The 27,616-nt window shown below is 34.9% G+C and overlaps 1 protein-coding gene across 8 annotated transcripts in view; it reads right to left on the bottom strand.

Moving 5' to 3' along the window:
* Positions 1-27,616, bottom strand: part of RALGAPA1 (Ral GTPase activating protein catalytic subunit alpha 1) — a 156,425-nt gene that overhangs the window by 8,204 nt on the left and 120,605 nt on the right. For 7 of the 8 annotated variants that reach the window (XM_025168223.2, XM_025168224.2, XM_025168225.2 and 4 more), the window contains 2 exons: positions 26,603-26,730; positions 3,265-3,389 (listed from right to left, as the gene is read on the bottom strand). In XM_025168223.2, coding sequence (XP_025023991.1) covers positions 3,265-3,389; positions 26,603-26,730 — 253 coding nt within the window. Of the gene's footprint in view, positions 1-2,704; positions 2,736-3,264; positions 3,390-26,602; positions 26,731-27,616 lie in introns of those variants that run through there. The other variant, XM_088145367.1, reaches the window with a different exon arrangement.

Here is a 27,616-nt window from a genome sequence, read left to right as displayed (position 1 = left end):
TAAGGCACATTTCACACTGTTAGGCATGTCTTACAATTCTCTGGACAATGTTTTCAAGGAATAAATAGGAATGCAAGGATTAGAGGACGAGGGGGAAAGCTTTTGGAACATATTTCCACCAGCCTATGGTCAGAAATCCTGAAAATTATAGTCCAAAATGTCCTTGAGAATTATGTGCTCATCTTAGAATGTAATGCATTTTGGAGTTTCCTTTGCAGCTTCCTTCATTATTCATGAATAAACAGAGCATCTATGTATCCATCTGGAGTAGATAACTTGAGCACAACTCCTCCATGAATTAGGACTTTTTTCAGTCCACCGCAAGGTCCCAGGTAATGGGTGAGAGGCTGATCTGACACCCTGGAGCTAAAAAATTTATCCATCACTACAGTCACAAACATGCGCACACTATTAATTACAGGAGAAATTGTTCCTGGCCTCACTGAGATTAGTGTGCATGTGCAGTTGGTTAGCCAGTGTGAGAACAGACTGCTGGACTAGAAGGATGGGCCAGGGGTCTGATCGAGCAGGGTACTGTTTATGTTCTGGCTCTCAGCTTGTTTTTCATTCCAGTTTAGAGTGCTAGTGTTAACTCAGAAAGCCTTTCAGGCTTGGAACCACAACATCTGAAGGAGTACTTCTTCCCATGCATTTCTACCCTAAGCTCTGATATTACAATCACAGGCCCTGAACAAAATGCCTTCAGATGAGAAGGTAGATAAGAAAGTAGGTCTTTTTAATGGAGACTCTCTAGCACTGGAATACTCTGGGAAGCAGTTTCTCTGAAACGTCTGCTTGGAACCTACTCCACTGCTTTTTATGTTTGGCAATACTTGCTTATTCTGTCAGGGAATTTATTCATTTATTGTATTTGTGTGTGATGTGTTAATGAGCTTTATTTTTTAAAAACCCTTCTGATTTATTTTAAATTGCTGCTTTAATTGATTGTGTTTTATGTTACTATTTTTTCCCCCAGAATTCTGATGTTTTAGAACACATCACTTTTTGCATTATGGCAATTCATTTTTTAAAGAAACAAATTAAACCATGAATCTAATCCACTAGATACAGATTTAGAAATGCTTAAAGTGCTTCCGCTAAAATCAATAGGACTTACATTACTCATTCCTAACATTTATTAGTTGCTCTATAATATACATTTTATTGAATGGTAGGGAAACATTCAATAAGAACATTCCACATTCAATATAAATAAGCCCATGAAGAACTTAATGGTCATGACACCAGGTACCAAAAGAATTTTTAAATTTATGGCTGACTGCTCAGCTCTTGAACTACATACTGGAGACAGAGTTTCATGGGGGATTCTGAATCAGGGATGGGGCAAAATTAGAGCCGCATGCCCCATTTTGATTGAATTAATCAGAATTATGATCTTCTCTGGGTTCAGGTTGAGTTAGAGCATCCCTGATATTCACATGTATATAAAATGTTTTGCCTGTAGAAAAATGTTTGCTTTGTACTTTTAGACATATTAACACAGAAAAATAAAACTAGGTCCACAAATTATTTCCATGCAAAAAGTGCAGTATGGGTAATAGCCGGGTTAAGAACGCCCAGTTTAAGGATGACCCATGGTTAAGAACGGAGCCTACTGTAGCAAAACTTGAGTTAAATACGCAATGATTCGAGTTAAATACATAACGGTTTGAGTTAATCACACAATACTACTCATACAATTCAATTTCGGCAATCACTATTACTGCATAGTTAGCAATGATGGGTGAGGACATTTTATATGATAAAGTTTAATATTAGGTCTCATAATTGCTGACCAGTCCATCATTAAAAATGCTTTTTTTTAAAAAAAAGAAGTTATTTACCAACATTAAAAATCTTTTTCTTCCTTTACCTTCTTTAACTTATTTTCACTTACAAAACTATTCTTATTTTTCATTCAGATGTTTATTATAAACATACTCATTTTATTTCTATTTATTGTTCATTTTCACTTTATTGTTCACTATTTACTGTTCACTTTTCATTTAAAACCTATCAGCGCCAGAATAAATAAAACAGATACTGTATTGCTTGGAGTAGTCCTATTCATATTCCACATATTTTGCATTATCTTTAGATTCTATACAAAAATCCAAATATAGCTTCAAAGCTTCTGTTCCACTGATGACCAGATTCCCATCTATTGTTTTCAGAAAGGAAAAAAAAAACTGCTCTGAGATTTTTCTCTATTGCAAGTAGGTGATGATAACAACAGTGGTAATGTTTTAAATTTCTTTTTATGTCATTACAATATAAAAGTTTATCATGAAAAACAAATCACTTTTCGCTATCATTCCTTATTACACTGAATTCATAATCTATCTGCTCACATCAAAGAAAGACAGGACAGGGGACAGAGCACACCACTGCCATCCAGTACTATTTGTTCATGCTGAGAAACAAAAGGTCAGACACAATCAAGTATGACTTGCTCAACAGATGTCTCTCCCATTAGTTACCTTAATCCCAGAACCACAGTGTTAGTGTTTCATGCAGACCTGGAGTTAGTAAAATACTAAACTTGAATAAAATGTAGTGGTAATTTCTCAGTGTGAATTTCTCTCTCTTTTAATAGTAAAAATAAGGGCAATCAGGAAAGTTTGCATACAACATGGTTACAAGCTTAGTGCTTTAGTAACAGATTAATAAAACAGAGGGGTTTTTTTTAGACACTTTGTCTTACCTTCTGATAAACAGAACTGATATTTAATGATCTAAAGAGGGGAAATAAATGAAATAATCATCAGGAATTCAAATTATTTGTACAGATAGGCCTTGAAAGCCACTAATATTCTTAAGTGATTACTTTTTTATTAGTAACTGAAAATGCAGTATCTTTATAGAAGATTTCAAAAATATAATTTATTGGTGAAATAAACATATTTTAATAGTATAACTGTGGTGATATTGTTCCTTGTTCACCAACCAAGAATAAAATGATTCTTTCTTAAAAACAATGTAGATCAATTAGGCTTATGGATCAGTCTCTATATTTAAGAGTCTTAAGTATTCAGAAACATTCACAAATAATATAAATATGAAAAGTTCTATTATAGAGTAAAAAGTGAATAGCATTAAATGGCTTTGATTTCATAGAGAAAGAATAAAATTTTATTGCTTGAGATGCTATACACACACACATGCACGCACACACACACACATATACATACACATGATTATCTGCAACATACTGCATTTTAGGTATCATTAAACAAAAAAACTTAATTTTTATTATATTCTTACCAGTGTCAGGGGGCAAATGGTGGCAGGATGCTGGGCAGAAGACCTGAGATGCATAATCCTCAAATGTTGAAGGATCTAGATGGTGCTGAATAATTGTTTGGAGATATCGAGCTCTTTCCTCATAGCTTGTTAAGCTCGAATGTTAAGGAGAATTTACATTTTAGAATAAAGAGAATAAAGCCTTAATCAGAAATATTGTTCTATTGTTTTCTTTTAATGAATTGATTTACATATAAAATATTTTATAATTGAACTGTAAATGCTTATTCTTCAATCTGCTGAAGCTAAAGGATCAAATAAAATATACAAGAATATAAAAGAAACATTATGTTTAAAGACTGCATACAAAGTATTTCACTGACACACTATGCTTAATCTGTGGTTTTCCAACTAAAATTGACATATCTCTCAACCTCTACTGATCACTCCATTCACTTAAATCCTGAATATGTTAGTTAAAGCTTCATTTTTGAATAAGTGTTTTATTTTCAAATTAACCCTAAGTTTTTCATGTCTCCTTTCTAAATGATCACATAACTTTATAACCACTCTCCTGAAGCTACCCCAAAGTTTTTGGAAGTGTGAAGTCATGTCTTTCGACTAAGCATGATCAGTCATCGCAGGAACAAGAAAAGTCCCATGGCTTTGGTAGGATACAGGGTTCCTAATTTATTTCATCTACATAGAATAAATGGTTCAGAAAGCTGGATTATATTTAAAATTCAGTCATTCAAATCAGAAGTAACCAACTCTGAAAATGTGGTATTTGATTTCATATAACTCTATAACTTTCAGACAATGTTATGGAAAGTGATCCCGCTTCAATGAACTGAAACATGTGGTAATAAGTTGAGATGGACCAAATCCAAATCTACTGTCCAAATTCTGACAAGCTATATAGAAGCTATGTACTTCTATATTACACAGCAGTTTTCAGATAAAATATAGTATATAAAAAGTGACCATACCTCTTTCAAACTACCTATGGTGCCTGCATGCTAGTTTGTAGAAGTCTTATTTTAAAATCATTCATTGTACTCTCAAAGTTAGATTTGACATTGAAATTCTGTACATATTTACTCAGACGTTAGTATCAGAGGAGTACAGCACTTCAGTTTAAATGTAAAAAACAAAACAAACAAAACCCTAAACCAGAATGAAAAGCATGTACTGAATTTCATTTATAAATGCAAATTAAAATATTTTGCATAAGGAAAGAAATAATGAGGCAAGAAAAAAAAACGATAGCATCCTTGAGCACCAGCTAAGAAAGTAAGCATCCAAAGGATGTCAACAGAAAAGCATTGTCCTTCTTTGCCTTTGTCCTACAGCCTCCTCTTTCTGATATTATTGACAAGAGCCTGGTACCTTGAAGTGTTGCTGCTTTTGAAGAACCCTCTCCAGGCTGCTTGTTCCAGAGGCCCTGATTTTATTGTTAGCAGAGAGAAAGCGAGAAAGAGAGAGAATATTTCTAGTGTTCATGAAAGCAGCTATGGAAATGGCTGTCAAAATGTAAAACAGCAGGCAGCAACATACAATTATCAAGAAAAAATACCATGCTGATTTGGTGTTATAGGCTGCTTTAGTGAGCTTAGAATCAGTTCTCATGCAACTTGCAAAAGTTGTCTTGCTATATTCATTGGATCAGGAAATTTTTGCCAGTTTGTATTTTATTTTTTTTATGCAAAGTAATGTTTAACATCATTCAGATTTATTCTTTTAATAGAAGAATATTTGCAGCCCTGTTTTAAAATGTACAAATGAAACTAGTGAAAAGTCAACCTCACAGAATTTTCATTGGAAAATAAGTTCCACTTGCTGGAAATGATTATGTGCCAATATATGCCAATGAAGGATATTAGAATCCCATTCCTGCCCCTTTCTGAGATCTTTTGGTAGAAGACAGAACCACTTTTCTTAACTCTACCTGAAGTCAAGAAAGAGTAACTGGGTTGCAAAGACTCATGCATCTTATATTAGAAGTACCTTCTACTGTCAAACTTCAATGGATTCATTCATTCATTCATTCATTTACTTTTTCTGCAAGGGATAGTTCCTGGTAACATAAAGGATGTATGCATGAGCAACTGTCAACTACTTTGTGCCTGGAATATCACACAGAATTGTTTTAACTGCTTATTCTTTTGCAAACCAAAGGATTTTGAATATGGGTAGTCACTTCATTTTTCCCTGCCTTTTCTCACAATTTTCATCTCAAAATACAAAAGAAGTTTCTTGTCTTTGTGACCTTTAAAAACTAAATGTACATCTTCCTAAACCATAAGTTCAGGGCTGCATTCATTTTACAGTTTCAGGGAACCTGACATTTATCAATATATCTTCAATACTGTAGGGTACTCATTCTTTATATCCTTTTATCATCCACCACAGAAAAACAGCTGAATATCCTCTTCACTATCATCTCTCCTGCATTGAATGAATAATTCCTCTTGTCTCTTACCTGTAAAATAGTCTTCCTTTATTCATATATTTCCTTTTTATTTTCACTTTTATCATCTCAGTTGCAAAGAGCTACTTCTCCAAATAATTTATCAGAAATGGGGAAATAACAATTTACCTTAGTTTTTCTTTTGGAGAATTAGAGTTTTATCCATCACTAGTATTCAGACTAGCAAAGATTTTTCTCATGATTGCCAGTGGAAATTTAAATAAACATTGAACCCTCCACCTTAACCTTTATATTTAAGTAATTAACTGGACTGTGCAGTGATAATCAGTTTAATTATATATAGAAAACATGCACAGAGAAAAGTGCTTTGAATCAGAAGAGACAATAATAATCCTGATTACTGTATTTATACATTGCTTTGGCTCAACTGTCTCTATAAAATTAGATTGCAAATCAAAAATTTCTCTTGAAATCATCATAAGTAGTACCTTAAGTAGTAGAACAAGGAGAAACAGAACACCCCTTTGTTGTGAAGCTTCTTAGGTTGTGGGACATACACAAGATTAAGCCTTAACACAGAGTAATATAGCACTGTTTTTAAGGGACTGTATATAAGTGGTAGAGGATGAAACTGATGGTTGAAGTCTAAATAATACTACATATCTCACAACTTGTTGAAAAGCACTTTTTCCATTGGGGGAGATTCACAGCTGCTGAATTTTCTGCAGTTAATAGAGTCCTTTGATTCACAGCAGTGCCCCTTGCACAAAAAATACTGGCCTTTGTGTATTACCAGAAACTAATTTTCTATTTGGCTGAAAAGGGAAAAATTGGGTTATTGCTTCTCCCTCCTACAGAGCTTTTCATTATGCCTGATGCACTCAACTTCTAAGCTCTTCTGAGAAAAAAAAATAACTGAAGAGGCAAGAGGTAGAAAAATGAGCTTGTTAGCACATTAGAAGTGAAGTATCTTGGTGGGCCCCAGAAATTCCCAGTGGTGTGTTAACTTATCACTCTATGCATGCTGGCACTGATAGTCTCCCAATTGAGCACTCTCTTTTCGCACCAAAGGTGCTGCCAGGAAGCAAAGGCTGAAGGCCCACAGGAGAACAGCCTGCTATCAAAACAAGCTGTTTTTAAAAGTCTGTTTGAATGGGTAAAATGCTTTATGAAAAGCAGGGTGGAGACACCTACCTGCTTTCAAAATGCTCCTGTTTCAGAGGTCTCTAAATGAAACCTTTTTAGGTTTATTTTATTATATATAGTGCATAGATATAGAGGACAAAAGTGAAGCAAAGTTTGTTTTCGATGCTTGCAGTTTGAGTAAATAGGTTGCAAAGAAATATCCTCATCATCAGAACTATTACCATTCAAGGATAGCATTGTCTTTTCTTACAAAGACAAAAGGCACAAAAAGACAACAAAATACAAACTGTCCTTTCAATTATTCAACAGAAATGGGGGGAAATCTGTAGGTCTTGGTCATTCTGTATGATGTGTTCTATTCATTTGGAAAAAGCTCAGTTGAAATACCAAAGCAGCACTTTCTTTAAACCATATTATGGCAGCCAATGTCAATGTAATTGTTATTCCACACTCTTCTGATTCCATACTATTATTAGAATAAATATGTATTAACTACCAAAACACTCTGTTATGAAGTCTTCTTGACTACTGACACATATGCTGTTTTGGAGATGTACTTGCAGGGTATATCTGCTTTAGAAAGGCCTGTTTATATACTGATAAAAGTGGGGCAGTTAGAAACATAGCTACAGATGTTAAATCCTATTAAGAGTTGATCTGACCTTGACAACAGAGATCTTTGTTCACTATTTTTGGCTCAGGAGTGGGCAGGATACCAACAGAATCTCTGTTCGGTTTTGATGACTCTCCACAGGTTTGTACACTCAAATATTGGAAAACGATCCAAAGGGTATCTCAACAGGGAAACAGATTAACAGTTCAGAAGTGTAAAACTTCTGCTAGCTTGAGGGACCCAACTGGCTTTGCATGGCACGTTAAAGCCTGCACTCTATAAATAGATGGGGCCAGAACCCTTTTTTGAAGGCGATGAGGAGATTAGTGGGTAAAAAGGGTACCTTAAACCCCTGTAGATTTAGCCCTTAAATCATTACTTATGATTCAGGAGATATTAAACAACCATCAGTATTAATAGACTTGAATAGTCTGATCTCCCAGTATCCTTTTAAAACTACTCAAATTGGCCAAATCATGCCATCACCATGATTAGTAGCAGCAAATTCCAGAATATGCGTTTATTTTAAAACAGTTAATAAAAATGTAACACTATGTTTCTTAACTTAAAAAAAAACAAAACAAAAAACCCTCACTGACCTCAGCAAGCTTGTTTTCACAGGATAGGCCGATAAGATATTGCCTTAAGCTCACTTACCAGAAAAAAAAAAAGTTAGAAAATTATTATTTAAGAAGTTTAATTCATTACAGCAATGATAAAAATGACTTTTTTTTTTTTAACGGAAGGATTTGTATATAAGTTTAAATAGCTAAATTATTCTTTAACACTCCTTCCTCCCCGCCAAGTCCTGCTATGCTGACTCATCATGCATGTGGGTTCCTAAGAGGGATAACCAAAAAACACTAGGAGTGTATATACTCCCAGCAGGGTCACTCAAGTCATGAAAATCATCCCAGATGCCCAGCCATAGCAAGCAGGCACCTATGTCAGCCAGGAATGATATAGGATGATGCTGGAGGTGGATATCACTTTAGTAGTAATAGCAAAGGCATCAATTTCCTCAACATGCTACTGAGGAAAAGTTGAGGATCTTTCAGAGTACTAACACTGTTTATGATGTGGCTAGATTAAAGCCTTATGGATGCTCATTTGCTGATGTTGCAATGTAGGGAAAGAAAATCCAAAGCTACAGAGACTGAATTACAGTGGGAAGATGGGATGTAAGAAGCATGAATATGGGAAAGCTCAACACAGTGGAAAATGAAATGAATCAACTATACACTGATATTTAAGCATCAGTGAAATGGACTAGAATTGGACACTATCAGTCAGAAGATTATACTGTTTATTACACAGGACAAGAAAAACAAAGAAAAAACAGTGTTGCTTTCATAGTCTTATATAAGACTGCATACTTTTTCATAGTGAGAAAGCTATATCAAAGACAGTACCTGAATACAATGCAGTTAATGTCCAATTAATATCAATGATATCAACTTCACAGACAACCCTTTAGTATGATAGTTATCCAAGTTTATGCTCCAACCACTGATGCAGAAGAAGAGGAGGTTGACCAGTGTTATGGTCAAGTTCAATCTGAAATTGACAGAACACTCAAGCAAGATATGCTGTTTGTGGTTGGAGATTAGAATGCCAGAGTTTGAAACACTAAGGAGGAAAATGTAGTCAGACTGTATGGTCTAGGAAACAGAAATGAAGCAGGAGAATAATTTATCAGTTTCTGCCAGTTTCTGCTAATCCAATAATTTATTTATTGCTAACACATTCTTTATATAACCAAAATGATGCACATATACATGAATATCACCAGATGGAACACAGCTAAATCAAATTGACTATATTACTGGTACAAGAGGGTGGAAGAGCTCAATTATAACAGGAAAGACATAGTCAGGGCTGACTATGGAACAGACCATGAACTACGCGTGTGAAAATTTCAAGTCAAGCTACAGCCAACCAGTTTCCATTATATGATTTTGAGCATATACTCATCATTTTCAAGAACATCAACAATTGCTTTGAAGTCCTGAACCTCATTGATTGAAAACAAGAGGAACTGTGGAATGAAATCAAAGAAGCTGTTAAGGCTGAGTGTGGAAAGAGATCAGAAATTAAGACCAAGAACAGAAGAAACCAAACTGGATGTCAGAACAGATGATGAAGAGAAGAGAAGCCAAAGCCAAGAAAGACAAACATCTCAGGAAGGAACTTAAGAGTTTCAGATACCTGTTAGAAGACATAAGGAGCAGTATTACAACTCCTGTAAAGACACTGAAGATGTAAACAGACACAGAAAACAAGTTTTCCAAAAGGTATTTAAACTTAAAAGGAGGTTCCAACCTCAAACTGGTATGCTAAAGGATGGCAGTGAATAGACAGTAATTCCTTCAAAGACGATCAAAGATGGAAGGAGTATACAGAAATTTTATACAGTAGGGACATCAACATTCAAGATAGCTTTGACAATATTTCCTAATTACAAGAACCTCTAATGCTAGAAGATGAAGTTAAATCAGCAGTCCAATCATTACCAATTTGGGATACTACAGGAATTAATGGAGTATCTACAGAAATATGGCAAGCAACAGAAGAACAATCAGGAAAAGTTCTTACCAAACCATGCCAGCAAATCTGGAAAATGACACACTGACCAACAAATTAGAGGTCACTCTACATACCAATCCCAAAGAAAAAAGACTTAACAGAGTGTACAAACTATCATACAATATGTTAGCAAAATAATGCTTAGGATCATCAAATGTAGATTACAGCCCTACATGGAAATGGAAATGGAAATGCCAGAAGTTCAAGCTGGTTTTAGAAAAGGTCAAGGAACAAGAGACATTATTGCTGATGCACACTGGATAAGCCAAAGGCTACCCCATGTGCTTAATTATGTTAACTGTGTCAAGCTGTAGAATGCCTTTAGGAAAATATGAATCCCAGAACATCTTATTGTCCTCATGCAAAATCTGTACATAGGACAGAAAGTCACAGACCCGACAGAACATAGAGAAATAGGCTGGGACTACATAGGCAAAACAGTGAGATAAGGTTGTATACTCTCTCCTTATTTACTGAACCTATATGCTATATATATTGAAAGAGGCTGGATTGGAAGATGAGTGTAGTTTTCAAATTGAAGGAAGAAATATCAGTAACCTGCCCTATGCTGATGACACACCTTGGACAGCCAAAAATGCAAAGAATCTTCAAGCTCTAGTAATGAAAGTCAAGGAGCACAGTGAAAAAATGGGACTATGATTACATATAAACACCAAAGTAATGACAACAGGTACAGCAACTAGTTTTGGATATGGAAGTGGTGAATACTTTCTACCTTTTAGGATCAACTATTAACAGTAAAGGAACAGCAGTCAAGAAATATACCATAGACTAGCACTTAGTAAGATAGCAATGAAAGCCTTGAAAAAGATATTCAGATGCCATGATGTGCCTATAACCAAAGATCAGAACTGTGCAGGCAGTGATTTTCCCTGTGACACTATGTTCCAATAATTTTATTAAAGATTATATAGAACAAATAAAACTAATACAAAAAACCTAATACAAAATTACATTAAAAATAATATAAGAAAGTGCAGAGAACAGGAAAAAAATCCTCCCCCAAAAGTAAAAATAAAAAACTTCCCCTTCATCCCCAGCAAGTATATACAACATTAATAATTTATCACTGTCTCTTAAAATACAATCAAATACATCTTCATTCCATACTTCATCCCATTTTCTACAGATCTATCTCTAAATCCTCAGCTCTCCTTATTAATCAACAAAAGCTGTAAATATTAATAGATATAACAACATAAGCATTTAGTCCATCTTTCTATTTAAACATAATCCCCCTAATCCCTCTCTTAATAATCAAAATCTAATCCCAATTAACAATTAAACATTAAAAAAAGATAGATTAACCATTAATCATCACCAGAGATAGCAACCCATTATTAATCCCAATTAACAATTAAACATTACAGACAAATAAAAACTGTTAAACATTACCAAAAATAATAATCCCTTATTTGTATACCTCAAATAGTAACATAGATGTTACAAACCAATCCATTACATCCAATTGGACATTTCCAAAAACAAGTTACCCAGTCAAAGTAACCATTAAACATCACCAAAAATAACAACCCATTATTTAGCCATAATCAAATAAACCAGTTTTGTATTTTTTCTTCTTCCTCCCATCAATCCTTGAATCCCATAGATAAAATTTTAATATCTGCTTTCTTCTATTATTCTGGACTCTCCTGTCAAAATCCTTATCATCTTTATCAAAGTCCATATGTAATTTCAATGTAGCCACTCCTGTAACTCTCTTATATTCCAATTTAAACAGGTAATCCACTTCCCTCTTTTGATACATTTGTATACTTTTTAATTTTAATTTTTTAATTTTTAATGATCATCCAATTCCATTTGTAAACCCAATACTTCCATTTCTTTCTCATAGGTTATAATTTTTAAGTCCACCTTAAAATCAATTTCAGTTATCTTCCAAGGAACTTGGCTCTCCAATAGCAACTTTTGATTCCAATATAAGGTTAAATAGTTCAGGCATCTCTTGAGCCAGCTTATACAACATTTCCTTTAAAGTAGCCATCTGGTGCTTTCTAGTGATTAACCTTCAAAGCTTTGTTATCAGGGCGAAATATAAACATGAATTTTTTTCCCACAAGAGAGGATCTTTTCAATTAACTTCAAAGTTCTTCTTTAAATCAATTTCATCCAAATCCTTAACATTCAAAAACTTTTCAGAAAACATTATAGTCTCCCTTTTGATATATATTGCAAAAAATAAAGATCTTACAAAATTGGAAACATATAATTTTCTTTCTTTTTAAATGGACTGAAGACACTCACCCAGTGAATATCCAACTTGCGGCTCTGAAAGTTTTTCAATCTTAAAGAAGCAGTAAGAAAAAAGTTAAATTCCAAAGTGATTAAAAAAATGAGGTTTAGACAAACTTTTAAGTTCTTAAAAGGCTACATTAACAGCTCAGAGCACGGTGAAACCCGTGACTCCCAGCTGACTGCAAACAACTGCAAAAACATCAGTTTCTGCTGCCGACTCACAACCCCCCCCCAGCAGTCTGGAATGCATGAGGGTAATTTCAAGATCTCTCTTTTATCCAGAGAGAATTATCGGCAGTCTGAATCCACATCCAGCTGCCTTTCGGATGCAATGTTTTCCATGGAGCACAGGGCATCATTTCGCTACCCTCACCGGAAGTCAAGTCCATTTTCCCTGGGACACTATGGAAGACTCTTGAGAATACTATGGATAGCTCAGAAAACAAACAAATGGATCACAGAGCAAATCAATCCAAAGTTTTCACTTGAGGTACAAATGACTGGGCTCAAATTATAATATTTTGGACACATTACGTGAAGCTCCAGCTTCCTTCAGAATTCTATAATGCTGGGTAAGGTGGAAGGAAACAGAAGAGGATAACCAGCAAGGTGGATAAACTTGATTACAGTGGTGATGGTTGTACCACTGGGAGACCCAAAAGGCCAAGTTAGTGACAGATCATCCTAGAACTCTGTGGTTGCTAAGAGTTGACACTGACTGGCTGGTACATAATTTATATGCTTTGTTATTACCAATTACAGGTAGCCCTTGTTTAACAACACTAATTGGGACCGGAAACTCCATCATTAAGCAATGTGGTCATAAGTCGAAAAACCACTTGTCTGGACTTCCAGGGAAGAAAAGGTGGACTGAAGACAGGTCTGCAAAAAGTGGAGTTGATGACCACAGTGAACTGAAGAGCTGGCAAGTAGACCAGCTCTTCTATAATTCCTCTCCTGCAAGTGCTCCAGACAGTTGCTCCTTACGAGGAGGTTTAGAGCTCTGGGAGATGAGGGAATAGCCAACTTGCTCAAACTGCAGTCAGTGCCTTTGAAGGGACACTGGGTTCACATACTTCCTTTTCTAATCTCTTTCACAAATTGCTTGTTAACTACTTTTCAGCTATTAGGAACCTTTGGATTGACAAGTTTCATAGCACAGGGTGAGATTCCTTCAATCCTTAGTGGAAGAAGCTTTAAATACAGGTTTAAGGACAAAATTTTTTTTTTTGAATAAACAGCAAAAGAGTGATTAAAACTTTGATTTTAGAAAGTAACAAATGGACTAAGGATCCAGATAAATTCAAAATAAGATTTTGGAGTTCATTATAAAGAACCCTTCCCATGGGAAATGCTTTTGTTCTGAATTCTTAAAAAAAAAGAAAAAAGGTAAGACTTTAAAAATTGAACGTTAGAGGGAACCAGAAGGAACTAAAGATTACAATTAAAGGAGAACATTCAAATTTGACTTACAAATACAGAATGAAGCAAAATATTTTAACATTGGACATATTGAAGGATATTTTTGAACAGTGAACCCAGAAGTTAATTTTAAGAGTGTCTGCCTCCATATATAGACTGTGTTTAAAAGATGTTATAGAAGAGGAACAAGTTTTACAAGACTGAGACTGATGTCTTAATAATTAAAAGGGATATACAAATAATGAACCAAGAGAGTGACCAGGATAATTTTCCTATACTGGATTTACAAAAGAGGCATGTTAAAGCTTTGAAGAATTTTGTAAGAAGGGACAAAGAAAAAATGAAAAGAAATCAAGTTCTAGGACATTATTTGAAGGGACTAAAGATCAAGATTGTTAGAAGTAAAAGGAAGGAATATAAAGTTGGTTTATTTGATCAAGGTTAAAATAGAATGTTGTTATCTCTGGTAACCCTTAATGGACTTTTGCTGCCATCAGGATTGAAATGATGAGGCTTTAAGGATTTGTTTATAGATAAGAGATGGGATATGGGAAGAAGAGATCATTTGTTGTATTTTAAGAGAGGTGATAAATATAAAATTGTTTATACTCGTGATGAAGGAGGAAGTCATTTCTTCATATATTTCTTTTCATTTTCTTTACTGTATTCTTATTTTTTCTTTTCTTTGTTTCCTATTTTCCTATTTCTTTTCTGCACATTCTACTTTTTCTTTTTATTCTTTTCTTTTTTGTTTCAGTTTGAATTAGTTTTTATTGTTGTAATTGTAAGTTTTAATAAAATTATTATTAAAAAGAAAAAGAAAAACCACATGATCACATCGTTTAGCAATGGCAGCTCCAGCAGTCCCAGTTGCCATAATTAAACACGGACCATACAGGTCATTACGCGGGGACCTCATGTGACTGTGACTTCTGACTTCCTGTTGGCTTCCCCATTGACTTTTCTTGTGGGAAGCTAGCAGGGGAATTGCAATCACGTGACTGTGGGACGTTGCGATGGCCTTAAGTACGAGGTCCAGTTGTAACTACCTCTCAGCGCCATCATAAGTTTGAATGGTCACTGAACAAGTGGTCATTAAACGAGGACCACCTGTAAAAACAGGTGATTACCCAGGACAGACAATCTTGAGTTTTTCTCTGTTCTTACAACACTGCCAATTGTACACTGTTTACATTGAATATCAATTAAGAAACAACCTTGACACATGATACTTATTTACATTAATCCTACTGGCTGCCAGATTATTCAAAATCCATAATAGGTGGTACAGTAGTGCAAGTGGAACCCCATTTACAGACACTGGAATCAGATAAAAAACACATCACATTCAGACTTAAAGGCCTAATACATGATTACTGAGTAGAAAAAAGTAGACTATTCAAGTTTCTCTTCTATAGCTCATAAGATTCTTGAAGAAGATATTACTGCCACTTTAGCATAACAGTATTGGATTCTAAGTTTAACATTTATTAACAATATTTATGAAATTATTTACAGTGTAATCTAAAATAACATCTAGGAAATGATTCTACTGATTTAATAGATTAGAATGACATGAGTAAGACATATCTGCCTTTTCATCAGCAAGAAAAGTGTTACCTTCTTTTTCTTCACCAACTAGCCAGGCCCAACTGAGCCCCATTAAAGCCCATGAGGAACTTAATTCCTTTCTATTCCCTGCGCTTAGCTTAGGGAAGAGACAGAAGAGACATGACCATCTATAACACACAGAACAAACAACATGAAAAAAAATCTTGGTGAGTTACAAATTTTGGAGGTGAAAGCTGAAATTGGAAAAAGAAGATATTATGAGTTTTACTTCAGCTAAATAAAGCCAAGTATCCTATTTTACTGAACAGGCACACTGACAGACTTCATGAAGAAAAAAAAAATACAGAAATTTTACAGTGCACAATTACTTAAGGGCTATCTGTATCTAAATGTGAAATAATTTGATTACATTTCTATTTAATATTGCAATGATCAAGAATACAAAATAGTGATTTTATTATCAGAGAAAGCAGTAATTTTGCACAGTAAACCATCATTTAAGACTGTGTCATAGTATCTTTGATAAGCTGTATATTGGTTTAAGCTAATGCATTATATGCCTCTAGGGAATGGCAGGTTAAGAGACTGGATTTTAACATCAAAATCTATCCATTAATCTTGACTTAAATATAATCTACCCTGTACTAAGCGGAAGAATGGGCATTCAATGAATTACCATTATGAAATACAGCAGTAATATATTTTCTCAATAATTTAAGCAGAAATTCTAGTTTGATCACTGTTATACTTTCTAATCCCCCAAGTGCATGAATGGCTTGGCTTTACTTTGCTTTTATGTTAACTGAAAAAAATTGAAGAGAATCACAGAACTGTGCTCATATATCTCTGTTCCCTGAGGAAAAACAACTATATCACATCAGTTTCAGCTTTACTCTTTTAAGTATTAATAAGCTATCCTACACTCAACTACTTCAGTGTGAATGGGAAAGGCAGAGAAACCAGATACTTTGTGAGAGAATACTACATTTAAAATCAACTTGTCATAATGTTACCTAAATTATAGTAAACTGAAAACAAATGTATAGGCATGAATTGACAATTGCTTTGTACTACTTTTATTCTAAAACAAGCACAACATTTTAAGTGACTCAACCCTAGTGGGTTATTTTAATATGATCAATATAAGTTTAAAATGAATAACTTGTAAACTAGTAAATTAATTTACTAATCAAGTAAATTAATAAGGAAAAAGAAGTCATACGATTATCATATGACACTTGCATTATTATCTAAAAAAGTATATATATGCATATATACCAATTACACTGTTCACTTTCAGGAAAACCATATTATACAGAAAAAGGTGAGCAGTAGTGGTCAAAACAAATTTAAGGAAGGAGATAAGGGAGAAAAAAAGAAGTCTAAATCTAGTTTATACCACTCCAGTCACTATAGCTCCTCCTACTTTCTGTCCTTGCAAACAACCTTACTTCTACCACATCCATCCACTAATTCATATATTGTTTTTCATTCTTTAAACTCACATCTCTCTTTTTGAGGATCACATCAACTCCATCCACTTTCTTTGTCTTCCACTTTGATTCATTCGCTTTTGCTTCATATAGCTGTTTTGCAATTCAATACTCATTCATTATCTCTATATGATCAAACCATTCATCTCAATGTACTAGTCACAACACCCATTCATTCTTGACTCAATCTCTTTCTCCCCTCATTCCCCTCCCTCCTTTTACCTTTCTTCTTAAAAAACTAATTTCCATTATATATATTTTACTGTTTCCCCTGACTCTCAAATGTGGACAGAAGCATGATTTTTAAACAAGCATTCATTTGTTGCAACAGACCATATATTAACCATAATTAACCATAGATTAATTATCTACTGGCTCTCTCCCGCTCTCCCTCTCTCTTTTGTTGCCATTTTCAAGTATTCACTTTATTTTCCCTGTCATACATAACTATCTTCATCTTAAATATATTAACATTCAATTCATACTCCTCACTGCACTGGGCAATCTATCTAACATTTGGTCTAAACCACTCAGATTGTCAGCTAGCAACATGGCATTAACTACACTCACATTCATGGTATCCCCAAACAATTCACCTCTAATGTCATTACAAGCATTTCTTATAAATTAATTGGAAAATGCATTAAACAACCAAATAGACATTGCACATTCTTCTCTTACTTCTTGCTCAATGTTAAATGAATTGCTCAGCATTCCATTTATTCACATGCATGCTTTATTTCCATCATGCATTACTCTTATTGCATTCAGTTACCAACCCAACCCCATGATTTATGCAAAACACTCCATCATTCAGAGCTATTCAGTTGCTTTAAATCTACAAATGTACAATTTTCTATAACACGTTCATATATGTGTAGATGGGATGACCTGCTCAGGAGCAAAAATCAGGTCTATACACCCTGGGTCAGGTATAAAGCTGCACTATATTTCCCACATTTTACTCATTATCAGCTCTTACACCACTTCCATAAGAATTCTGCCAAACATCTTCTCAGGCAGATTTAACAAATCCCCCTGCAGTTTCTGCGTCCACTTTTGTTACCTTTCCCTTTGGGTAAAGTAACAATTATTTTAATTGTCAAGCTCAGAAACATATTGAGCAAGCTACTCCATAAGCAGTTCATATCCATACTCAAACATTTCACCAGTCACCCCATCTACACATGCAGTGTTACCATTTTTCAACATTCTCATAATATTTATAACTTCTTGTTCTCATTTTATGGCAATCATTCTCTTATCACATTCACTGGAGCATAATATGTAACTATTGCCAGCCTATATACTCCTACTTGATAAAAACCCACAATAATCTTGATGACACCAATATATACTTTCTGACATATGTTAGCTCTTTCATTCATAATTTCATTCATAATGAAACATTTACCCTTACTCCATGTATGCATATATCAATTGCATTCCATAAGATCAGACCACCTAATTTTATAAACATTGAATATATATATTATTCTATCAATTTATTTATTAACTTACACTGCTTACAATGTATTCTTCTTCTATTCTAACTGCAATCTTTGATATGCTATGGTTGGCAACAGATGGGCCCATGAATACTGACCTCCATTTCCCATCATAGCTTTAATCAACTAAAGCTTTTATATCATGCTTTTCAGTAAGATAGAGACCAGACAAGATCACCCAACTTAGCTGTACTACGCAATATGCTGCATTCTCTGCTAATGTTAAAGACACGATACTAGTCAGTTCTGGCACATTTTGCCACAACTATAGCTTAATTTTACTGCAAGCATGCTCCAGCTAGTATCTCTAATCTAAACTAAAGACCATCTGGCAATTCAGCATACTGTTGCCCATATCTCACAAACTATGAAATGCATGCAGCATACTGATTGGATGTTGTTTAAAAACAAACTATTATTAAGTCCATGGAATTCCAAGCTCTTTGCATTTGTTGTCCATATACAGTGCATTTGGAAAGTATTCAGGCCCTCCCTTCACTTTTTTCAATTTTGTTATGTTGCAGCCTGATACAGTCCAATCGTTCAAATTAATTTTTTCTCATTAATCTACACTCAGTACCCCATAATGACAAAGTGAAAACAGAATTTTAGAAATGTCTATAAATTTATTAAAAAGGAAAAACTGGAATATCACATTGGCATAAGTATTCAGACCCTTTGCAACAACACTTGAAATTTAGCTCAGGTGCCTCATCGTTGCTGAGCTGTTTCTACACCTTGATTGGAGTCCACCCGTGGTAAATTAAACTGATTGGATATGATTTGGAAAGGCACACACCTCTCTATAGAAGGCCTCCCAGATGACAATGCATACTGTATCAGAGCAAAAGCCATGAGCTCAAAGGAACTGCCTGAAGAGCTCAGAGAAAGGATTATTGCAAGGCGCCGATCTGGGGAAGGCTACAAAAAAATTTCTGCTGCATTGAAGGTTCCCAAGAGCACAGTGGCCTCCATAATTCTCAAATGGAAGAAGCTTGGCACAACCAGGACTCTTCCAAGAGCTGGTCGCCCGGCCAAACTGAGCAATCGGGGGAGAAGAGCCATAGTAAGAGAGGTGACCAAGAACCCGATGGTCACTCTGACTGAGCTCCAGAGATCCTATGTGGAGATGGGACAAAGTTCCAGAAGGACAACCATCACTGCAGGCCTCCACTGATCTGGCTTTATGGAAGAGTGGCTGGATGGAAGCCTCTCCTCAGTGCAAAATACATGAAAGCCCACTTGGAGTTTGCAAAAAAAGCACCTGAAGGACTCTCAGACTGTGAGGAACAAGATTCCCTGGTCTGATGAAACCAAGATTGAACTGTTTGGCCTCAATTCTAAAAGTTATATCTGGAGGAAACCAGGCACCGCTCATCACCTGCCCAATACCATCCCAAGAGTGAAGCAGGGTGGTGGCAGCATCATGCTGTGGGGGTGTTTTTCAGCAGCAGGGGCTGGGAGACTGGTCAGGGTTAAGGGAAAGCTGAATGGAGCAAAGTACAGAGATATCCTCAATGAAAATCTGTTCCACAGCATTCAAGACCTTAGACTGGGCCGAAGGTTTACCTTCCAACATGACAACGATCCTAAGCACATAGCCATGACAACATAGGAATGGCTTAGGGACAACTCTGTGAATGTCCTAGAGTGGCCCAGCCAGAGCCCTGACTTGAACCCTATTGAACATCTTTGGAGAGACCTGAAAATGGGTGTCCACCGATGGTCCCCATCCAACCTGATTGAGCTTGAGAGGATTTGCAAAGAAGAATGGCAGAAAATCCCCAAATCCAGGTGTGCAAAGCTTGTCGCGTCATACCGAAAAAGACTTGAGGCTGTAATTACTGCCAAAGGTACTTCAACAAAGTACTGAGTAAAGGGTCTGAATACTTATGCCAATGTGATATTTCAGTTTTTCCTTTTTAATAAATTTACAGACATTTTTAAAATTCTGTTTTCACTTTGTCATTATGGGGTACTGAGTATAGATTAATGAGAAAAAAATGAATTTGAACAACTGTAGTATCAGGCTGCAACATAACAAACTTGAAAAAAGTGAAGGGGGCCTGAATACTTTCCGAATGCACTGTACCTACTTTTTTCTCTGAAAAAAAATTCTCTGAAATTGTTTTATAATTTGCCAAGCAGCAACAATTTGACTGGTGTTTAATAACAGCAAACAGGACTTTCCTACACACTGTAAATTATACTGATAAACCCAAAAAGGCTTGGAGTCACCAAGAATGGAATTTTGTGCAGACCATATTTAGTCCTGATTGCCAAAACAAATTATTAGAGTAAATATAATACAGTAATTGGTGAATATGTAGTTCTGGTAAAAAATGAAGCTGATTTCATTTACAAGCTTGAGATCAGCAGACTTCTATTTTAAAAAGTCTCCTGCTTTTCATGATCAATTCACTACTATTTTTTAAATCTTGCCTTGATGCAGTAGGTCTTCTGAAGATAAGTCAACAGTTTTTATTTGGGTAGGAGGCTTGTGAAAGCACTATTAATCTTTCTCCCAATCTTCACCTACATAGATTCTTGGAATGATGGCTGAAAGAAGGAAAGACCAGTATCCAGGAAGATGAATTTAGATCTGAGTGAAAACAAAGCTGTACAAGTCTGATTACTTGACTGTCTCTGATATTGCATGTGGGGGCCCAGTAAATGGGAGCAAACAGTATAGTAGGTGAACTGCTTTCATTCCTGGCTTAATCCAAGTAGGTTACAGTGAAGCAGGGACAGAAAATTCCTATAAAAAGGTATAAATAAGCTTGAAACAATTTTTAACAAATTTAGATTGTGATTTCTCTCATTCCTCTTGGTGATCTGTTTTTCACCAAGCTGGTCAAAATCAACCCGGGCCCCCATTGACCAAGGAAAGGGAGTGGAACTGAATAAGGCTATTTATATTTAGGAACACTTATTTTCTGTATACAGCTATTTCCAATCAATCAAATTTTTAATTACAGTCATTTATCAGGAATAGCCATTTCCAATATTTTACCTAACCTTAGATACAAGCTGCAACTCTCTGAGGACAAAGTGAAAAGCAAAGGGTCACTACCTTCACTTAGGACTCAAAAGAAGTTTCTTCTTTAGACTACTGAAGTTCAGTCTGTGCCTAGAACTGTTTTTGCAGGGTGTGACAGACACTCTTAGGAGAAACTCACTACATAAGCTGTATTTGTTTCCTGAACCAGTGGTGGAACACCACCAAATACTAAAACTGGACACCATGGTGGCTAACCTAAGATTTTAATAGATGGGGAGGGGGCAGGAAGAAATCCCTATGACAATAGATTTGAAGTAGCACTGTGAAAGAACTTCAAAGACTTTTCAGCAGTTTTCAGGGATCAAGGCAAGCTGCCACTAGTTCCCAAACCCAAAGATTCAAGAGACATGGTCTAATATTGCAAACCATAATCTACTGAAAATCTAGGCAATGGAGGAAGTTCTTTGGTTCCCATATACGCTAGGAATTAATTCATAATTTTCTTAGGTCCTGAGAAAAAAATAGGGTCATTGGGCTATCTAATACTAAGTACCTAAAGTTATTTCAGATAAGAGATATAGAACTTAATGAAGCAAATTTTGAACCACAATTTCCTTGCTACTATCAGTATGATAGATACCTTCTCTTAGAACTAGTTACACAAAAATCCACTGGTTCTGTAACAGTGCACAGGAGTTCTAAAATATTATGTACCTATTATTGTGTATTGGTTCAGTATCCTTGCAAGACCAAGGTTTCAGAGAAGTGAAGTGTAAACTGTTCTCAATTTGTGGTCAACAATACAAAGAATGCTAGTATAATCTAAGAATGCAGAGCACTTGGCAGCTACCCTGGAACTTGTCCTTCTTCATAGAGAAGACAACAAAGCTAGGTTAGTGATGATGGCTCAGTTGCTTCAAAACTCACTATTTTTTTTCCTTTTCAGAATGTTATGGCTCTCAAGCTCAAAGACAGCTTGAGAGCCATAACATCCTACCTTCACTATTAAGAGCTCTGTCTGCCGACTTCGATGTGTGTCCCCAACTTAGGAGACAATCCTGATCACTGGAGAAGTCCATCTGGACTATCTGGCATAGAGAGAATGGACAATAAAGGATAAGAGAAAAGCAGAAACTCAAGACCTGCCTAGGATATTAATATTTTTATCTAAACAGGCAGAGTGTACATAAACAGGAAAAAGGAACATGAATTGAATGGTTATTGAAATGATCATTTGTGCAGAATGCCATCAAGGAGCATCTGATGGGCCTATGGGACACTGGGCTATAGCACTCCGTAAAAGTGTCAATGATGGTCAAGCAGCCATTTTGCAGAATTCTGGTAGTGCGAAATTATCCCAAACAACTGTGGACTGCTTTTCATCAGAATGATGCTATAATGTTGATACAGCTATGGCAAACTATAACTAGAAGAAATCTGCAATCAGTTGTCACCTTTACAGGGCTCTAGTATTTGATACATTCTTTTCAACAGACGACATTTTTGGAAATGAATGTTGTTAAAGGTAGTCAACTGAATGAATCTGAATGCTAGAAAAGCCACTCTGATAACCACCTAACTCTCTATACCCTAAAATGTAATAAAATATTCTACATCAGTGGGGAAAAGAATATTATTGATCATTCATTCATATTCAAGGAAGTCACTGTACATAGGACTTTGGGGCTTCTGCCACCGGAAATATCTACTTTTCAAGCTCCAACTCTCATTTTTGTGAATCTTGTCAATCTGAATTTCTCTTGCCTCAATGAAGGCAGTATAGATACTGAAGGCTAAAACTTTAAGAAGACTTACCAATCTTTTTGGAAGTACATAGAGAAACCTCTTCCCTTCCTGCCTTTCCCCTTCCAGTACATTAAAATATGCCTTCTAAGGATACATTTCATTGAAGACTAATGGAATCTTTTTGAATTATGAAGAATAGGAATACACAATCTGATACATAGCATTTAAAGAAATATTAAATGATTTATAGTCAGCCTTCCCCAAGCTGTATAAGACTACAATTACCACCAGGCGAACTATAGTGGGGAACAGGATGAGGAAGACTGATTTACTGAATAGTAGATTTCTAAGTGTTATAAATTGTATTTCTGCTTATGGAACTTTCTGTATATGCTATAGCAGATCATATATGTTCAGATTTAATTAGAAACTCTTACATTGAACTTTGCTCCACTCAGTCTTGACAACTCCTGTCCTTTTATATTGCCATTCTTGTTTATGATGATTACTATAGTTTTAAAAAGCTTTACCAGGCAACTGTTTATTATTATAAACTGATAACATTATAGAAAAAGAATACTAATATATCAGCACTGTGTTTTTCCCATCACTCTTTTGAGCACCAATTTGAAAAGCAACACTTCTCTCCCCCTCCTTTGAAAGCTGTCAAGCTGTTCAGAGTAGTTTGCAACATGACAATAGTACTATTGTGAACTGTGTCTGGGTTTCCTTCCCACCGAGAGTTAAAATGGGCAGTTCCTGTTGCCTATGATTGGTGTCCAGTGAAACAATACATAGCCAGTTTTTATCAGCTCCACACCACAAAAGTAAAGCTAAGGAACCCAAGCCTTCATATCATGCTGAACCATATGCCAACCCTGCTGGCTTTAAAGGTTTATCACTGAGAATCAAGATCCATCATGTCTTCTGTGAAATTTCACCTCACATACCTTCTGTGAAATGCATGGCTTTGCTGAAAATTGAACCTTTTCACAACAGCAAGAACAGATGGATAGGAACTGTGGCTTGGCAACAGGGTTTTTAAAATCCATACTGGTAATAAGTAGAAGCACTCTAAATGAAATAGATAATGTATGACCTTTGTCCTACTTCCACAAAAATGTACACATTCACAATGTCATAATTTCAGCTTTTTTTCCTGCTTTGCAAGGTTTAGTTCTACTAGTGGTAGTATTAAGAGGAGACTCAGTATAAAACTTTCTATACTTTGCTCAAGTTTTTAACTGAACATAAAAATTAGCTCCAATACACATTTTTGATTATTAAAATTATGCCAAAGAATTGAGTGGTTACCAGATGCAGAGAATACATTATTAATTACATCTTTTGTTAGTTTAAAGTAATAAAATAGTACAGCAATTTCAGCAATTCCTCACATGATCAGTACATTTTCTCCAAAGTGACGACAAAATTGATTTCATAAGTCACATCTTGTATACTTAAATCATTAAAAATCATTAAAATGATTTAAATGTTAAAAGAAAAGAATGAATGGCAAAATAGATAAGTATACCCCACCAAATTAATTTTATTTTTTATTCCATCACAAATTTGTTAAGCCTCTTTCAGACAGAAAGAGCAGAATTTTGTTTGTTTAGTAGGACGCATTCAGTTACCAGTCAAATTCTCCTTTAGTAGATCTCTGTGTTTAGTGCAAAGCATCACAAATTAGAAGAGGCTGGGTAGGTAGCAGAAAAGAAGACGTGACATAGTTTCAGTATGATCCTTAGTAGTATAGCAAACACACACATATAGATGCCTAATGTAAAAAAACCTTTAAACAACTGTAATGAACATGGATGAACAATCTATATCACAAATGTTAAGACAAAAGTTTAAAATTAATTACAGGTGTCTACTAAATCTACAGTGCCTAAAATCAAAGGCATTTAAAGTGATGCTTTGGAATTACTCATTACCTCCCTCACCATAAAAAAACAACAAAACCCTACTCTCTCAACAGCTAATTAATAAATGACTGAGAACAAGCCTAAACTACACTCACAATCCAATTGTTAGGCAAAATATTGCCTACCCATGCTCCCCAGTGCTGCATTTTACTTCTAATTGTATGATCAAGTCAATAAATTGGTCTCAAGGCACAAAAAAGGACCATCAAGTACCTACCACGACAATACTAGATGCTTGCAAGAAAATGCACTTCAGAAACTAGTAAGAAAAGAAGACAAATGAAGGAAAGGTACCAAAGTCTGAAAGACAGTCATCAATACTGACAGATTACTGTAATTCTGGCTGTCAGAACAATTGATTTAGGCAGCATATGCCAATCAATACACTTGTAATTTACTGAACAACATTTGATATATAGTTAGCCAAGACATGCTGCAGTCCCAGACTATTTTTCATGAACACAAATCTCACAATATGTGCTTTGGAATCTCAGGACTATTTAGTGAGTAGAATATAGCTGACAATGCTATATAATTATTATCATACAATTAAGTTAAATTGTTAGAGTTTTGATATTCAAAGACTTATTGTTGTCACATGTAATATGTATTACAAATGACAAAAAGATCTGTTAGATAACAGTGTTAACTTAAAATACATATTTATGACTTCTTTCATGATCTCAAAATTCAAATTTTATTTAATAACCATAATCTATTCCTTAGATTTTAAACTAAAATACATATAATTAAATCTAACACTTAAAAAAAGTTTCAAATGCAGTTTTCAACTCCATGGGAAGTGTCAAGAAGAAGCCTGACTTACCTTAACACATTACACTATGTCCTACCAAGCTCACTCACTATAGAAAAATAATTAAAATGCATTTCCACTAGTAACTGAACAATGAAATGGCGCAAACCTGTTCATTGCCAATAATTATGTCTCATGAAGAAATGAATATAATTGAAAAAAGAGGCAAAGACTAGCTCAAAAGTCTGCTCCTGGTATACTTTCCTCTCCTCATAAAGTATTACTATCAAATACCCCATGGGAAGACTCCATAATTTATTTTTTAATTATTGTGTTTTAAAAATATTATTCATTGTGGTTTTATTTGCAATTACTGATATGCCTGTAACCATTCTTGTAAGATTTGTATCATGAAAGGCACTTACTACTGCAATTAATGGAATTTAATTCTGCAGAAAAATATGACAATAGCATTTATATTACATACATGCAAGTAGTGTCCTTTGCTATTGATTCAGATGATTATTTATGAGTTGACTTATGGTCCAAAAAAGTTCCTCCAGGTAATTTAAAACTGAGTAACTTTAGAACAACTTTTCTTTACAAATAATTTTTAATTATTCAGAAATCACTCAAAATAAGGCATCTTAAATATCTGCCTAAAATGATCATGCTGGAGCCAAGCCCTTCTATCTTCTTATTTTATACTTGCATTTTATTTTAGTAAATATTTTCTTAAGATTTTCAAAACTGCTTTTATGGAAATCCTGAATATCAATCAAAGGTATGGTATAGTCCTAGGCATGATTATTAGGAAGCAAGTTACTCTGTGCTCAGCTGGACTTGCTTCCAGGTGTTTTCTTTTTGTTAAAAGGATACAAATTTTGGTATAATGGAATGAGGGATTTCAGTGCTCTGCTTGCGTTTATAGCTGTTGCTCGAACCATAATAGGAAGAATTTTTCCATTCACAATAGCACCATCAAACAATGGACCAAAGAATGGGACCTGAATTCAAAAAGTTCAGAAATTCAGCCATTAAATTAGTATTTTCTACAACAATTAGCAATCAGCATTAATAAATGCTTACATCTCTAATTAATCTTAAGTTATTTAAAATACTGTAGAAGACTGTGCTTCTTGACACCGATATGGTCATTTGACATTTTCCAAAAGAGATAATTCCCTTCTTACATTAATAACTGTTTCAATAATTACTCATATTCAAATTTATTTTAAGATTAATCTGGTACACCTAATAATGTCATGAAGAAAGGTCCCCCACTGAGGGGAGATGGTCGAGTGAGAAATTTAATAAATAATAATAATAATAATAATAAAGGTTAAAATCTAAGTAAGACTGTACAGGTAGCAAATCTGCTATAGGGATATGATTGCTTATGAAAAAAAGTATAAATAGTTTGTGGACACATATTTATTACAGCAATCTTAACATATAACTAATTAATAGATAAATACAATTAATGTTAGAATAGAGTTATATGTTTAAAAGTGGTAGTGGTAATTTATGCTATGTATATGTTTGTATGCTTGTATTAAATTTAAAGGCCATCCAAATCTTGCTAAAGACAATAATAAAAACAATAAAACACAGAATATGTAATCCAAAAGAAGGTCTGGAAAAAAACAACCATCAAATAAACAACCAAAACATCCCACAAGGAGTCTACAACCCATTCTCACTCAGGTCTGGGAACAGAACCAGGTTTTAAAGGCTTTCTTAAACAGGGCCAGGGTGGGGGGCCTACAACTCTCAGATGGGATGGTGTTCCAGAGGTCAGGCATCATGACAGGGAAGGCCTACTAACATATACTCTGATCCAGGGTTATGTGTAGCTATTGTTGAATTGCAGCTATTTAATCACCCAAACAA

This window comes from Python bivittatus, unplaced genomic scaffold (genome assembly GCF_059951505.1).
Source record: "Python bivittatus isolate LINGU-HERP-01145 unplaced genomic scaffold, Pbiv_v1 ctg000480_np1212, whole genome shotgun sequence".
Lineage (NCBI taxonomy): Eukaryota > Metazoa > Chordata > Lepidosauria > Squamata > Pythonidae > Python > Python bivittatus.
Note: the sequence above shows the minus strand (reverse complement) of the source record. Positions and strands in the feature narration are given on the sequence as shown.